The 15,577-nt window shown below is 56.5% G+C and overlaps 1 protein-coding gene across 2 annotated transcripts in view; it reads left to right on the forward strand.

Annotated features, from left to right (window-relative positions):
• CARMIL2 (capping protein regulator and myosin 1 linker 2) overlaps window positions 1-15,577 on the forward strand; it is a 24,460-nt gene continuing 8,883 nt past the window's right edge. For both annotated transcript variants that reach the window (XM_029051177.1, XM_029051180.1), the window contains exons 1-28: window positions 1-111; window positions 690-781; window positions 974-1,024; window positions 1,157-1,219; window positions 1,452-1,573; window positions 1,858-1,955; window positions 2,279-2,349; window positions 2,780-2,853; window positions 3,645-3,720; window positions 3,943-4,031; window positions 4,181-4,275; window positions 4,884-4,970; window positions 5,310-5,419; window positions 5,596-5,673; window positions 6,027-6,103; window positions 6,519-6,623; window positions 6,908-6,977; window positions 7,329-7,410; window positions 7,843-7,939; window positions 8,187-8,244; window positions 8,422-8,594; window positions 8,786-8,854; window positions 9,380-9,473; window positions 9,675-9,773; window positions 10,598-10,726; window positions 11,415-11,528; window positions 12,491-12,666; window positions 15,312-15,399. In XM_029051177.1, coding sequence (XP_028907010.1) covers window positions 72-111; window positions 690-781; window positions 974-1,024; window positions 1,157-1,219; window positions 1,452-1,573; window positions 1,858-1,955; window positions 2,279-2,349; window positions 2,780-2,853; window positions 3,645-3,720; window positions 3,943-4,031; window positions 4,181-4,275; window positions 4,884-4,970; window positions 5,310-5,419; window positions 5,596-5,673; window positions 6,027-6,103; window positions 6,519-6,623; window positions 6,908-6,977; window positions 7,329-7,410; window positions 7,843-7,939; window positions 8,187-8,244; window positions 8,422-8,594; window positions 8,786-8,854; window positions 9,380-9,473; window positions 9,675-9,773; window positions 10,598-10,726; window positions 11,415-11,528; window positions 12,491-12,666; window positions 15,312-15,399 — 2,577 coding nt within the window. In that variant the 5' untranslated portion in view covers window positions 1-71. The remainder of the gene's footprint in view (window positions 112-689; window positions 782-973; window positions 1,025-1,156; window positions 1,220-1,451; window positions 1,574-1,857; window positions 1,956-2,278; window positions 2,350-2,779; window positions 2,854-3,644; window positions 3,721-3,942; window positions 4,032-4,180; window positions 4,276-4,883; window positions 4,971-5,309; window positions 5,420-5,595; window positions 5,674-6,026; window positions 6,104-6,518; window positions 6,624-6,907; window positions 6,978-7,328; window positions 7,411-7,842; window positions 7,940-8,186; window positions 8,245-8,421; window positions 8,595-8,785; window positions 8,855-9,379; window positions 9,474-9,674; window positions 9,774-10,597; window positions 10,727-11,414; window positions 11,529-12,490; window positions 12,667-15,311; window positions 15,400-15,577) is intronic.

Raw genomic sequence — 15,577 nt, forward strand, 5'->3', positions numbered from 1 at the left:
GCTGCCCCCCGCCCTGGCTGCCCCCCGCCCTGGCTTCCCCAGCCCTACCACCCAGCTCAGCCCTTTCAGCAATGGCCCACCTCACCGAGGGGATCTCCTATGAGTTACAAGGTGAGTCTGGGCCCCTTTGGGTACCCCTTCCCTCTCTGGCTCCCTCCCAGGACAGGGCCCCCCCCATCCGGCACTGGGGGCCTGCCCGTCCACCTGCCTACCTGCCTGCCCAGGGTTCCTGTGTCCTTCCAAGGAAGCTGCTACAATTCCAGTGCTGGACCAGGGGACTGAGGTTGCTGGGCAGGAAGGCCAATATGAGCAGCGTAGGGATCCCAGTATTCTCACTTTCACAAAATGCCCCCCAAGGACCCAGTTTCTCTCTGGCCCTTTCTGGGGACTCTGCTGCTTCCTCTCTCCCCAAGCCCCAGCCCTCCAGACTTCCCCCAGTGCCCCCACAGCCCCTCCTTAATCCCCTGTTCCCCTTGATTTGAGCTGCCAATCAGGGCAGAGGACAGGGAGCCCATCCCCAGAGTTTCCCCTGACTCGAACTTCCCGGCACAGAGTAGGTAGAGCTGTGGATTCTGAGCATGAGCCTCCACGTTCTGGGCTTCAGAATCTGGTTGCTGGGCTCCAAACCCTGGGTCTTGGGCCAATCTCGGCCTCCAGGATGACTAGGTGGCTGTGTGGCGGTCCCACAGATGCCGTCACCAGGTTCCTGTGGCCCAAGGAGGTGGGGCTGCTGACGGCCGTGCAGCTGCAGGGGAAAATTCAGGCTGAAGAGCGTGTCCTGGTATGGAGGTGGGGAGCGGGAGGATGGGAGTGGGGGGTTGCGCACGCTTGGATGGAGGGGCGGTGGGGAGAGGGGACTTCTCTTCCCCAGTCCCCACAGAAGACCTAACCCAGTATATTTTCCTCTGCCTGACCCCAGCCTGAGTTCTAATGTCTAATCCCATGACCCTGGGGCCATGCTATTTCCCTGCAGGCACTACTGCCTTGGAGAGCCTATCTGCTTCACTTTGCCCTCCCCGTGCGGGTGAGTTCCCAGAGCCCCCTGCCCCGATGCTACCCTTTTCCCACTCCAGCCACCCCAGGCCCCCTCTCCTCGACCCCCTTCTCCTGAGCTAGGCCAGGGGTTGATCCAGGGGTAGGGGTGGGACTATTGCAGGTGGACACCACGTTCAGTTACCTCGAGGTGCGAGAGATTGGACTGCGGGAGACGCCCCCCCAGGTAAGTCTTTGTGGCCCCTCGTCCTCCTTCCCCACCCTGGTCCGAGAAATTCCCTGATCCAGAATGGCCCGACATCCTCCTCCCCTCCCTGATTCAACACTGCTTCCAACAGAGGTACCCTGACATCCTGGATTCCGTCCCTCTCCCAGGCTCCACCCCACAAGCCCTCTGGAAATGGAGGTCGGGTCCTGAAAGTACTGGGGAGGGGGTCCATCCTGTCTCCCCCTCACAGTTGACCATCGAAACAGAGCCACTGGTGCTGAGCCTGCGGCTGCCTGGCCCTGGGGTCCTGGAGCAGGCTGCCCTGCATATCGCCACCGCCATCAAGAAAGTCTTTCCAGAGTCCTCCCTGGGGTGAGTGGCCAGACCCCTGTTTTGCAGGGGGTGGGGGGAAGCTTCTTCCTGGGCCCCTACCCGGGCCCTGTCCCAAGGCCCTGAGTTTCAGCTAGCTCAAGAATGGTGGCCCTGGGCATAGACCCAGAGTGGGACCTCAGGCCAGGAGCTAGCAAGTTGCCTTCCTTTAGACCGTGACGGTGAGACCTGCACAGGGTTGGACGGGAATACTGCCCTTGGGGTGGGGGGAGGAGGGGAGCGGGTCTCTGACACCCCAGTGCTCCCCCCTACTAACCCTCTCCCAGGAAGCTGTTCAAGATGTCCCCTCCCGCCTTGTTGGCCCGGCTGGAGCAGCGGAGTGGCGCCCGGGAGGAGAAGGAGCCCGGCGGGCGGGGGCCGTGTGGTGAGGGAGGGGGCAAGGGAATGGGAGCCAGAGGGTGGGGGTTGGCTCGGGAGTAAAAGCAGGGGCTTGAGCCACAGCTGCCTTTTCCGTGTCTCCCGGGATGAGATGAGTTGAGAGGAGGAGAGGCCCAGGGAGGGAACTCGGGCAGTAGGCAGAGAGGAGGGGGGAGGAGAGAGAGGGAGGAGGGGAGGGGAGGGTGGGTTAGGAAGCAGGCCCACTTTGGCCAAACCTGCTGGTGCCCCCTCAGGTCCCAAGTGTAACTTTCTCCACTCCCGTCTCTCTCCCTCCGACTCTCTCCCTTTCTGAACCCGTCCATCCTCCAGGTGGATTCTCGGAGACATACGCCGCTCTGTGCGATTACAACGGGTTCCCTTTCCGGGAGGAGATCCAGTGGGTGAGCTGGGCTGGGTTGGCAGGCCTGAAGGGGCAGGTTGGGGAGAGAGGTCAATGTTGGGGGAAAGGTCTGTATTGGGAGCATCCATCTCACAGTTGGGGGGCAATCTCAGGAGCTTTTACTCACCTGCCCCCAATGCCTTCTCCCATCATCCCACTCTGTGTGAGAGAGAAAGAGAGCAAAGTGTCTGCAACTATTCTTCTGTGTCACCCTGGGAGGTCAGAGGGTGGCTGTGTCACCCTGGGAGGACAGAGGGTGGGTCAGTTGACTTGGGGGTTGATTGGGAATGGGCATGAGGGCTGACCCAGGGAGAGAAAGTGGGTCAGACTGTGGTGGGGGAGGTTGGCCCTTGAGGGAGAAGGAGTCAGGATCAGGCAGGTGGTGACCTGCTTTCGGAGTGAAGGGGTGAGTTCTTGCTTGCTTGGCCCAGGACGTGGACAACATCTACCACAGCCAAGATTGCCGACACTTCCGACTGCGGGACTTTAGCCACCTGCACAGTCGGTGAGTGAGTGAGTGAGTGAGTGTGTGTGTGTGTGTGTGTGAGAGAGAGAGAGAGAAATTGGGTGGGGAGGAGGGTGGGGAGGAGGCAGCTGGTCTGGAGGCACAGGGAGGGAGTTCAGGCCCAAGGACTCCAGTTCAACCCATCCTCCTGTGCCTCAGTTTGCCCCCAGCCCTCTCTGCCCCAGTACAGAGCATGGGGTGAGAGATGGGATTGATGGGTCCATCTGGAACCTGCCCCCAGTTAAGTTCAGGAGGGCCCTTCATTCATTCATTCAATTGTATTTACTGAGCGCTTACTGTGTGCAGAGCACTGTACTAAGCACTTGGGAAAGTAAAATATAACAATAAACAGTGGCATTCCCTGCCCTCAATGAGCTCACAGTCTAGAGTGGGGGAAATAGACATCAATACGAGTAAATAAAATGACAGCTATGTACATAAGTGCTGTGGGGCTTGGAGCGGGAAAGAGCAAAGGAATAAAATAAAATTAGATATGTACCTATGTGCTTTGGGGCCGGGAGTGGGGAAGGGCAAAAGGAGCAAGTCAGGGTGAGGCAGAAAGGAGTGGGAGATGAGGAAAAGTGGGGTTTAGTCTGGGAAGGCCTCTTGGATGAGATGTGCCCCCGGTAAGGCTTTGAAGCAGGGGAGAGTGGTTATCTGTCAGATTAGAGAAGGAAGGGTGTTCCAGGCCAGAGGTAGGATGTGGATTAGGGGTCTCAGCCCTGGCTCTGCTGCCCACTGGAGTTGGACTGTGACTGCCAACTCCCCTCCTTTCTGCCCCCACCACATAGGGACATGGCCCTCAGTGTGGCAGCCCTGTCCTACAACCCATGGTTCAACCGCCTCTCCTGCAAGGACTTCAAACTGGTGAGTGTGGCAAGAGGGGGACAGGGAAGAGAAGGGGGCAGGGTTGTAATAGTATTTATTAAGCACCTACTGTCTGCAAAGCACTCTACTAAGCACTGGGGGTAAAAGAATCCACAGGCGAGCAGCTAGGGGGTCAGAAAGGGAGGCAGGAAGAAAGAGGAAAAAGTTGGAGGAAACAGGGAGCCACCCCTTAGCTTAACCATGGGCTGCCCTCTCTCTTAGAGCCTGGAGATCTCGGAGCAAATGCTACACATGCTGAGTAAATCAGTTCGGCTGGAGGAGCTGGTGCTGGAGAACTGTGGCCTGAGAGGGTGAGGATGACAGGGGGCCAACGTCCAGAGGCCTGTGTGTTCAAGGACCCCAGGTGTCCAGGTGCCTGGCCCTCTGGCTGTCCACCCATCTGGGGGGTCTGAGCATTTGGATGTCCAACCAGAGGTCTGAGTGCTTGTGGTCTTTGCAGAGACTTTGCGCAACGCCTGGCCCAGTCCCTGGCCGAACATCCCCGCTCAGTCCTCAGCTCCCTCAGCCTGGCTGGGAACCTGCTGGAAGACAGAGGTGTGACTTTCTAGACCTAAGAAACTCTCCTCATCCCAAATTATCCTCCTGCTGTTCCCCTGCCAGGGCCCCTGGTCCCGCTCCTCACCCTTGTCCTCCTCAACATCCTGAAACCCTCTCTGCCTGGACTCCCCGCTCCCCACCCTTGTCCTCCTCAACATCCTGAAACCCTCTCTGCTGGACCCAGATGGCCTGTTTCTGTTCCATAACCTGTCGGGAAGACGCTTCTAGAGGCTCAAATCAAGGAAGCAGTGTGGCCTAGTGGAAAGAGCAGGAGCCTGGGGGTCAGAAGGACCTAGATTAGAACATAGGTCCTTCTAATTCTGACTCTGCCACTTGTCTGCTGTGTGACCTTGGGAGGTCACTTAACTTCTCTGTGCCTGTTACCTCATCTGTAAAATGGATATTTTATTATTATTAATAATAAAAAAGACTGTAAGCCCTATGTGGGACAGGGACTGTGTCCAACTTGATTTGCTTGTATCTACTACAATGCTTAATACAGTGCCTGGCATGTAGTAAACACTTAACAAATACCATTAAAAAAAAAAGAGGGCAGAGTGGGGAGGGCTCCCAGTCCCTTCCCAACTATTCCCCTCTTCCCACAGGGGTGGCTGCACTGAGTCGGTACCTGGAGAAGCGACCAGGGGCTCTGACCACCCTCAACCTGTCTCGGACTGGGATGAGCACCAGAGGTGGGGGTGCTGGGCACCGGAGTGGGAAGCTGGGGATGGGGTTGGGTGGGCGGGGAGGTTGGGGACCCTTGAAGTATTTTGTGAATGAGGCATTAGGAGGCAGCCACCTCCCCTCCTCTGACCTCGGGCCCGAGCCCCAATCCCCCTGTTCCAATTCAGACTCCCCGGGCCCTCCTTTCCTGCACCTTTCCCACCTGTCCCTCCCTCCCTCACTTCCTCTCTCCCACACTGGACAGATGCGCAGCACAGAACAGAGCAGGGAACCCAGCTAGGAAAGGGATGGGACTCACCACAAAATTGACTCTCTTCTCCTCCCCTCTACCCACCGGGACTCCACAGGAATGAGTGCTCTGTGCCAGGCCCTGCTCACCAATCCTGCTTTTGCCTCCTCCCTGAGCCACCTTGACCTCTCAGGCAACCCAGGAGCATTGAGCACGGAGGATAGTGGGGTGAGTGATGTCCTGGGGTCCAAGCAGAAGTGGAGAGTGAGACCAGGTTGAGGGAGGTGTGGGGCCTAGGCAGGGTGTGTTCAGTCTGGAGAGAAGGAGGAATGAGGGTGGGTCCAGGACATCCATGGTGGGAAAGTGCCAGGGCATCTCCCCACCCCCTCCTCAAACCCCCAAAGAGCCTGCACTGCTTCCTGAGCCGTCCCAATGCCATGACTCACCTCAACCTCTCCGGGACTGACTGCGCTCTGGATACAGTGAGTGTTGGGCCGCTACTGGGAGGGGTCTTCTGGGGCCAGACAGCCCTGGATCTGGGCCTGCCCCCTGGGGAGCTCCCAAGTCCAAGCCTGGCAGCCCCCTCCCACTTACATCCTTCCAAATATACCTCACTAGATCGCCTTCCTTCATCTCTATCTTCCCCCTCCCCTGCCCCAAATAGTCCACATAATGGTCTCCCATTATCTCCTCTATCCCCTTCCTCAGAGCTTCTGGGAGGTGGGACAACTGTCTGAGACTCCTATCCATGGCTGTGCTGCCCTAAGGTCGGGAGGGGGTAGAGGGGTATTCTCCATCTTATCACCCCTATTTCATCACTCCCTCACCCCACAAGCTCTTTGGTGCACTGTCCCGTGGCTACTGCACCAGTCTCAGCTACCTGGATGCTTCAAGAAATGTCTTCTCCCACACGTGAGTGTGAATTCCCAATTCCCTGACTTCCTCTGACCCCTGACCTCTCCATTCCCTGAGCACAGGTTGGGGGGTGGGGGAGACCTTGGGAGACCAACAGAGTGGGGGTGGGGGGTGGGGAAGAGGAGAAGTGGGGTCCAGCGTGGCTGAGCCCCCCAATCTCCCAAGCAGAGAAAGTGACCAGGGTAGACAGGGGTGCGGAGAGGTGCTGGATAAAAGGCCTTATGTCCTTTGGAATGGAAAAGTAGATTTTTTTCTGACCTGGGACCTGATCTCATCCCACCCCCAATTGCTGTTCTCAGCTCCACATCAACAGTTGCTCCCCCCGCCACAAGTGATGCCCCCTGTGCTCCCCCTCTCCCCACCCCATCCACTCTCACCTGCCCTCAACGAGCTTCTCTCTGCTCTTCCCCAGACGGAGCCGGGTGGCCCCTGCTGCCCTTCAGATCTTCTTCAGCCTGGCGGGAGCGTTACACCACGTGGGCCTGGCTGGTACCAAGTTGCCGCCTGAAGCACTCAGGTTGGTGGCTGCTCTCCCTGGGGGCAAGGGAGCCAAGGAGAGAGACAACCAGAGAGGTTTGGGTGGTAGGGGGGGATTTGGGTGATGCAAGGGAGGCAGCAGCAGTTGGGAGAGGAGGGTAGATTAAGCAGTGTGGGCTAGCTGGGCCTGTCCTTCCTGTGAAAAGCCATTTGCTCCTTTCTCTCTTTTCTCTCCTTTTCCTATGCCTTCCCCTCCCCTCCCTCTTCCCTTCTCTCCCCTTCCTTTCCCTTCCCTTCCCTCCATTCTTCCCCTCCAAACCCCAGAGCGGTACTCCAGGGCCTGGCCTTCAACACTCAGATCAGTGATGTTCACCTGGACCTGAGCTCCTGTGAGGTGAGTGAGACCTGGTTCCCAGCCCCTCTCAGCCTGGCTGAGGCTGGAAACCAGGACTCCAGCCCCACCGCTTTGCAGACTGGAGGTGGCTTGTGGTAACCCAGCCCATTGGAGGGGTTGAGCTCAGGGAAGATTCTTGGGGCCCCAAGTTCAAAGATAGTAGGCATGTGGGTGGCTGCCCTCAAAGAGTCCAGGGGAACCTGGGAATTGAGACACTGCCTCCCCTTCTCCTCATCCCCTTCTAGAATCCCTCCAATTAGTCAATCACCTCTCTGCCTCCACCCTCACCATCTGGGTCACCCCTGGCACAGCCCTGGCTTACCCAGCCTTACTCCTCCTCCTGCCCCGCAGCTCCGCTCGGCTGGAGCCCAGGTGATCCAGGACCTGATTTTTGACGCCAACTCAGTGACGACCCTGGAACTTTCAGACAATGGTGAGCCCCTCCGGCTGAGGGGACCCAGCCCTTTTCCCTTATCTCCCCTGCATGGGAGATAGTGGGCTGCCCAGAACCATGCAAACGTGGGGCTCTAAGCCCCCCGGCCCACTTCCTGTTACCAGGTTCTGGAAGAAGGACCCCTCTGACCCTACCCTCCCAGTCGGTAGGGGAAGCGGAATGCCCGAGTTCTTGTCCTGGCTCCACTGAAGCCCCTTGGGCTGCTTCTGGGGAGGTCCCTGACTCTTCAGTCCTCTCCCACGATGCCCAGGCTGGGCTCTGGGACCGGTCCAGGTCCCACCCTCCAGCCAGCCCCACGCTCCAACTTTGCTTGGACAGTCTGGCCAGGGGAGGGACTGGCCCAGAGAGGGGACTGGCTGGCTGGCCTGGGCAGGGGGCTCTCTGGCCAAGCTGACCAGCCAGGGGCCCCAGGGTTTGACTCGGACATGGTAACCTTGGTGCTGGCCATTGGGCGGAGCAAGTCGATCCGGCACGTCTCCCTGGGGAGAAACTTCAACATCAAGTCCAAGTGAGTACCCTGCTTCCCCCTACCCACATCGCGGCTCAACCTCCCTCTCTTCATCTTTCCACCATCCCCTCCCTGAAACTGGGGAGACCCAGGAGCCCTTGAATTCTCCACCTGTGGGAGGGGCCAGCTGGGATGAGGATGCTGGGAAAGGGGGGAGGGCGTCAAGGGGTCACTGGCCTGCTGGTCGACCCCCCTCTGGCTGCTCTCCTCCTCCCCTCCTCCCCTCCTCCTCCTCCTCTCTTCCTAGAGAGTCCCTGGATGATGTTCTGCACCGCATTGTCCAACTGACCCAAGATGATGACTGTGTGAGTTGAGGGCTGGGAGGATTGTGGGGGGCAGAGAGAAAGAAACGCACTGGGGGCTAGGACCCCAGAGATACAAGTCAGACCCCAGCCTTGTGTCTAACTGGAGTGCCCAGTGCTGGAAGTGGTTATATAGTCTGCCTCTTGATGCCTTGCTCTCCCCCGACCCCCCAACCTTAGCCCCTGCAGTCGCTGTCAGTAGCTGAGTCCCGGCTGAAGCTGGGTACCCATGTCCTGCTGAATGCACTGGGAAGCAATACCAGTCTAACCACTCTGGACATCAGTGGCAACGCCATGGGCGACCCGGGTGCCAGGGCACTGGCCAAGGCACTGCAGATAAACACCCGGCTAAGGTGGGTAGCAGGAAGGGGAGGAAAGAGAGGGGTGGGAATCCAGGGGAGGAAAGAATGGGGATGGGGTGGGATGGTATGAGTGTGAGGGTCTGCTGAACCAGCTGATTCTGGTTTCTGATTGATCCATCACCATCTCTCTCCCTGTCGCTGCACCTCTGTCTCATTGAGTCTCTGTCTCTATTCCCCCTCAGGACAGTGATCTGGGACCGGAACAACACGACTGCTCAAGGCTTTCTGGATGTTGCCTATGCCCTGGAGAGGTTTGGCCCCTGCTCCCTGCCCCTTCACTGCTCCCCAGTTGTTCAAAGCCCTCCCAGCCTCCCTTCCAGGATCAGGACACCAGTGTCCCTGCTCAGGAACAGAGACTTGGGCAGAGCCCTTCTGTTTCCAGACCTCAGCTTTCCCCTTGGGAAGGAGGGGAAAAGTCTCCAATGTCCTCAGCGTTTTCCCCACCCCATCAGTTTCCTCTGTCCCTTCTCCACATTCTGCTGGCCACCCCATCCGCATCTCAAAGAAGGGGCTGAAGGGACAGCTGGGAGAGGCAGGTGGGGTTGCAATGTGATCCCTAGTATTTACTGAGGATCTACTGGGTGCAAATGTGGGACTGGGGGAGGGAATGGAGCCAGGGAGGAGTTGCGAGGTCTGGAGAAAGGGGGCGACCAGGCAGTGGGCAAGAGGAATGGGGATGGGGGAGACCTAGCCTGGGGCAGCAGATACAGGGCCAGGTGAGGAACCTGGAAGACCGTTCAGGCCTCTGGAGCCACTACCCCCTGTACCCTCCTCAGGAACTACACGCTGAAGGCTATGCCCCTGCCTCTGAGCGATGTAGCCCAGGCCTATCGCAGCTGCCCGGAACGGACAACTGAGGCTGTGCACCAGGTACAGTAGGGGGAGTGGGGCAAGGGAGTCTGGGCCTTCCTGAAACCCTGAGCCAACCCAACTGCTCCAGAGCTGGAGCCCATCTGGTCCACCCTCACCGTCCCCCTAGCTGGTCCTGGCCCTGACTTGGTCCTGCCTTCTTGGCCTCCATGTCCCCTCTTCCCTTTTCCCTGCTTGTCTCTTTGTCCCTGTCACCCACAGATCCAGGCCTGTCTCCTGAGAAACAACCATACACGCCGAGCACTGCCTGACCATGCCTTCCGCCTCCAGCAGGGCATAGTCACTAGCTCCTCTGAGCAGGTCAGCCTTTCCCTCTCCCTGGCTCCCCTCCCAGCCCCCTGGGGGCAGAGGGATAGAGCAACTCAGCTGAAGAACCCTCTAGGACAAGCAGGGTAGGGGGGCACAGCATCTGTGCTTGTGCCGGTAGGAAAGAGGGTTGGGGCAGAGAGCCTGTGCCGGGAAGATGATGGGGAAAACTGGTGACTGGGGTAAAGAGGGAAGAAGGAGGTGGGGGGAGTGGGAGAAAGGAGGGAAGGTCACTCAGGGGAGAGGCTGAGGGAGAGGAGGTCAGAAAGTTGAGGTGGGAGGAAGAGGCCAGGGAGGCTTTCATGAAGGAGTTGGGTGTGAGGAGAGGCCTGGAGAGGAAAGGATGCTGTGTGGGGGCACACCCTCAGGATCGGGACTGGTTTTGGGGTCTGCTCCCTGAGGGCCGTTGAGCCAGGCTGGAGACCTCAATGATGGCCTAGAGGCAAGAGCACGAGCTTGGGAGTCAGAGGTCATGAATTCTAATCCCACCTCTGCCACTTGTCTGCTGTGTGACCTTGGGCAAGTCACTTAACTTCTCTGGGCCTCAGTTACCTCATCCGTAAAATGGAGATCGAGACTGTGAGCCCCATATGGGACAGGGACAGTGTCCCACCTGATTACCTTGTATCTACCCCAGTGCTTAGAACAGTGCTTGGCACATAGTAAGCACTTAACAAATACCATAATGATGATAATAATTATTATTAGATTGACCCCAGGGCCCAGGCTGGGAAGGAGGGGCAGGAGGCCAGGTGAGCAGCTGCCTGTGCCCTCTCTCCCCTCTACTCTCCCCCCACCCCCACCCCACCCCACCCCAGATGGTGAACGAGATGTGTGTGACAGTGCAGGAGCACATGGAACTGCTGGGTTGCTGTCCAGGCAGTCAGGCTGAGGCTGCCCTGCTCCAGGCCGAAGATGCTATCCGGGATGCCAACTTCTCCATCAGTGTGAGTCTGCCCACATTCCCCTCTGCTGCCACATATGGAGGGGGGTCACTGCTAGAAACACTGCATGTATAGAAATGCCAGGGTCAGGCTTGACCCAGCCTGGCCTCGAGCCAGTTGCGGGGGATGGGTAAGGATGGGAGGGATGGACCAGTCCCAGTGGGGCCAAACCTCACCTTCTGGAGAGGTGGGAGTTGGGAATGAGTGGATCATGTTGTGGGCTGATGAGATTTGTAGACCCAGAGTGCTCAAGAGGATTTTAGTGGATGAGCGATCTTTGGGCACCACAAGCAGGTTGTGCTGGCCCCACACTGCCACGCTAGCCCGAGGTGCCCAAAAGGGGAGGAAACTTGCCTGATACACTGAACCTCTGGGGGTGCCCTCTGTCCCCACTCACCCACCTCCCAGGCCCCACCTTCATCATCATCATCAATGATATCTATTGAACACTTCCTGTGTGCAGAGCACTGGACTAAGCTATTGGGAGAATACAACGGAGTTGGTAGACATGTTCCCTGCCCACAGCGAACTTAGAGCCTAAGACGGGGAGAGAGACATTACCCATCTTGTGGCATTTAGGCCTGAGCTGGGGGTCTGTGAGAGGGAGGACCCCAGGGTAATCTTCCAATCCCTTCTCCATTATTTCTTACTACCCTCTTCCTCCCTCTCCCCCTCCCCGGGGACTCTCCAGATTCTGCCTGTTCTGTATGAAGCTGGGAATGCCCCATACCACAACAGCCGACTGCAGCAGAAACTGGAGGGCCTCCTGGAAGAGGTGGGCCAGGCCTGTCACCAGGAAATCCAGGTGAGATCTTTTTCCCTTCTGTTCTGGTATAGAGATACCTCCTTGTCCCCAAACACATCCCCTGCCAGCTCAAAGGCTTCTACCAGTAACTGAGGTTTTGGGCAGCAACTGAGTGCACCTCTGACTGCCATCTCTCAAGTCCCTCTCTCTGTGTCTCCCAGCCCCTATCCCTAAGGGGTATCTTTGGCAGCATTCTCTGTCCCTCTGTCATCGGAGATGGCTGTGCTTGGACTGGTAGGAGTACCCCAGTATCGAAAGAAAGCCCACAGAGGCTGATCCAGCTAAGCAACCATGACCTACCATTACACTGTGAATGGGTCAAGCATCATCTTGGGATCACCAGCCCCATCTTCTACTACCACATAAAAGGCAGGCATCCTAGATGCACCCTTTATCTAAACAGTAGCATCTCACTGGATGTTCATAGTATGGAGAAATCAGTCTAGTAGTGCTAAAGCTTTGCTCACTCCAGTGCTGCTTCTCTGGGGTTAGGGCCATGTGAGGAGGATTCTCCAACGGCTCCTTTACGGTGAGCTGAAATGGAGTGGCTGAAAGCGAGGGGAGACAACAGATAGGTTTATAAAATAATAGAGTGCAGAAGTGCAGCCTCGGATGGCCCACCGTTGGAGGGAGCCGATGGTGGTAGATCGACCAACCTGGCAGGCTGCAACCCGGAAAGGAACGGCTCTTTGAGCTGAATCTTCAAGAGGGTTGTGTGAATTAAGAGCCAGTGATGCCAGATGTTGAAAGCAGCAAATATGCCCCCCTCCAACAAAGGTCATTCTTTGTATGAACATAATACAATTGGGATGGTCCACCCCATCTTGGCCTTTTCATCTTTCCTCACCCCCATAGTCTTAGATATCTGTCCCTCCTCCATCCTTTGTTTCTCTCTGTGCCCTCCACATCAACGATTTCCCCGGTCCCCTTGCCCTCACATCTCCCTGTTGCTGTGTCCACAGACCTTTGTGCAGGCCACGTTGGACACCACCCAAAGCCTTTGCCCGCGGGTGCTGCAGCGACCGGGCCGGCGGGAACAACTGGGCAGTGCCATCTCCAGCCAAGTCAGCCGGCAGGACCACCTGCGACTCAGCCTTCTACTAGAGCAGCTGCTCACCGATGTCTTCAACAAGCTTAAGTGGGTGGGAGGGATGGGTAGAAGGGGCATGCTGGTTCGGGATGGAAGGCAGGGGTTCCTGGAAGCCACTTGCTCCTTAACTGCTGCTTCATATGGGAAGCAGGCTTTAGTTTCTTTCCTATGTCCCACCTCTGCATCCTGGGAACTCTCCCAGGATCAGGTATTTGTCTCCCTTTTCTAAATATGGGCAGACCCTGTCCCCCGCTTCTTGGGATTGGTCACGGGGCTGGTGGGGGGCAGGGGAGAAGGAGTTGTCCAGGGGAAGAAGTCCCCTCCATCCATTGGCTCGTGGGGTTGTACTTGGAGAGCAGAGAGGGTCCTGGGGAGTTTACTTCCATAAAATCAGGACCTCAAAGAGGGAAGCTAAGCTTTGACAGATCTTTCCCAGACATCATCCTCTCCCCTTGTGTCCCACAGATTGGAAAACAAATCGAGTCTGTGGCCAATTTTAGTCTGATCCCGTGCCCTTACCTCCACACCAGTAATAATGGTGTCATTTACAAAGGGCCATGTGCCCAGCACTGTGCTAAGCAGAGGGTATAAGATAATCAGATTCGAGACAATCCCTGTCCCACATGGAGTTCACAGAGTAGGGAAGGTACTTTATCTCCCATTTGACCGATGGGGAAGCTGAGGCAAAGAGAAGTTAAGTGACTTGGCTGAGGTAACAGAGCTGAGTCTAGAACCGAAGCCTCCTGACTCAATCCCGGGCTCTTTGCACTAAGTTTTGCTGCCTCTTGGAGTAGACTCAGCTCTGCCACACTGCATGTTTTCACTAGTGTTTTGGCTAAAAGTGCTGTTTGAGAATTAGGGACCAGTCTTCCGACACCCCGCCCTATTCAGACACCGTGTGGCATGGCGTCGGAAGAGATGGTTGTGTCAGATACAGGGTCAGTACATACTACAGCGTGAGTTTTCCTTACCACAGGGTTTTGCAGGAAGGTGTCCCTCACTTTAGGGGAGACGTAGTTCAGTCTATACTGGGGGCCCAGAGAAACTGTTTTGGAAATACAGGCAGTCCCTGGAAAGCAAAAATTATCTCAAAGGAACCATGTTATAAATGAGGGGTTAGTTTCTGAACCAAGGCCACATATCTGCCTTGCCCAGACCTCCCTGCCTCCTGTCTTTTAAAAAAAAATAAATGGTATTTAAGTGCTTACTGTGTGCCAGGCACTGTACTAAGTGCTGGGGTAGATGCAAGATGGGACACAGTCCATGTCCTTCTTGAGGATCACAGCCTTAATTCCCATTTTACAGATGAGGCAACTGAGACACAGGGAAGTTGTGACTCGCCCCAGGTCACACAGTAGACAAGTGGAGGAGCCAGGAGTGATATTTATTGAGTGCTTACTGTGTGCAGAGCACTGTACTAAGCACTTGGAAGAGCACAATATAACAGTGTTGGTAGACACGTTCCCTGCCCAAATCAAGTTTACAGGCTAGAGGGGGAGAATGACATTAATATATGCCTCAGCTATGGAGCTGAGGCAGGGATGAATAAAGCATTCAAATCCAAGGTTAGAACCCAGGTCCTCTGACTCCCAGGCTCATGGTTTTTCCACTAGGCCACGGTTCTCTTTCTTCCCCTCCCAGCACTCCCAAAACACACCTTTGTCTCATCTATCTCTCTGGGAAGCTGCATGACGTAGTGGATAGAGCAATCCTGGGAGTCAGAAGGTCATGGGTTCTAATCCCACTCCGCCATTTGTCTGCTGTGTGACCTTGGGGGAGTCGCTTCATTTCCCTGGGCCTCAGTTACCTCACCTGTAAAATGGGGATTAAGACTGTGAGTCTCATGCGGAAGAGGGACCGCGTCCAACCCAATTTGCTTGTATCCACCCCAGCACTTAGTACAGTACGTGGGACATAGTAAGAGCTTAACAAATACCACAATTATCATCATTATTATTATTTACTTCGTTGCTCCCAGTTCCCTCTACAGCTTGTGGCCCACAGCCCGCCTTCTCCCCCCACCCATTTCCAGGGGTGCAAAGCCAAGGGGCCAGGGTTGGACCAGGGCGAGTTGTGGGGAAGGTGGGTGACTGAGGAGGTGAGCAGAGGAGAAGGTCCAAGTCAGCAGCCCCTTTTGGCAGGCCCCTCTTCTCTCTGCTCTGATTGCCTCCCTTCCCTCTGTCTGGCCGCTGAGGGAGGGAGCTACGGGCCGCAAAGGGGAACAGCAGAGGTAGAAGCAGCCGCAACAGCTGTTAAAAAAAAAAGAACTGAAAAAGAACCAGAGGGGGCTGTAAGGGGACAAGAGGATAATAATAATGATAGTATTTGTTAAGTGCTTACTATGTGCCAAGCACTGTTCTAAACGCTGAGGTAGATACAAGGTAATCAGGTTGTCCCATGTGGGGATCACAGTCTTAATCCCCATTTTACAGATGAGGTAACTGAGGCACAGGGAAGTGAAGTGACTTGCCCAAAGTCACACAGCTGACAAGTGGCGGAGCCGGGATTAAAAGGGAAGGAGGGTGGGTATTGCTGTGGGTGTTGGTGGGATGTTCAGATGGGAGTGATTGGGGATGTGCAGCTGGGGAAGGGGGTGTAGTTACATGTGGAGAGGTGGGTCCAGGGGTCCCTGTCCCTCTTGGCTGGAATCTGACTGCCCCCTTCTTTTCTCTTTGTCCGCCCCCTCACCACAGTGAGATCAAGCTGTCAGTCACTGCAGCGGTGGCTGAGCGCATCATTGATGAAGTGGTGGAGGACTTGAGTGCGGCACAAAGTGGGCTGGTAAGCCACGCTGGGAGAGGAGGAACAAACCGGAGAGGTGGAGGGGAGAGGTCAGATACCTACGGGATAGGCTCTGGTGGTTAGGTCCCTGAGCCCTCTCCTGATTTGACTCTCAGGGCAGGGAACCCTGCCCTGGCCTTTGTCCTGAGCTCCTCCTAGCAGGATCTCTCGGGAAGGG

Source organism: Ornithorhynchus anatinus, chromosome X1 (genome assembly GCF_004115215.2).
Source record: "Ornithorhynchus anatinus isolate Pmale09 chromosome X1, mOrnAna1.pri.v4, whole genome shotgun sequence".
In the NCBI taxonomy this organism is placed as follows: Eukaryota; Metazoa; Chordata; class Mammalia; order Monotremata; family Ornithorhynchidae; genus Ornithorhynchus; species Ornithorhynchus anatinus.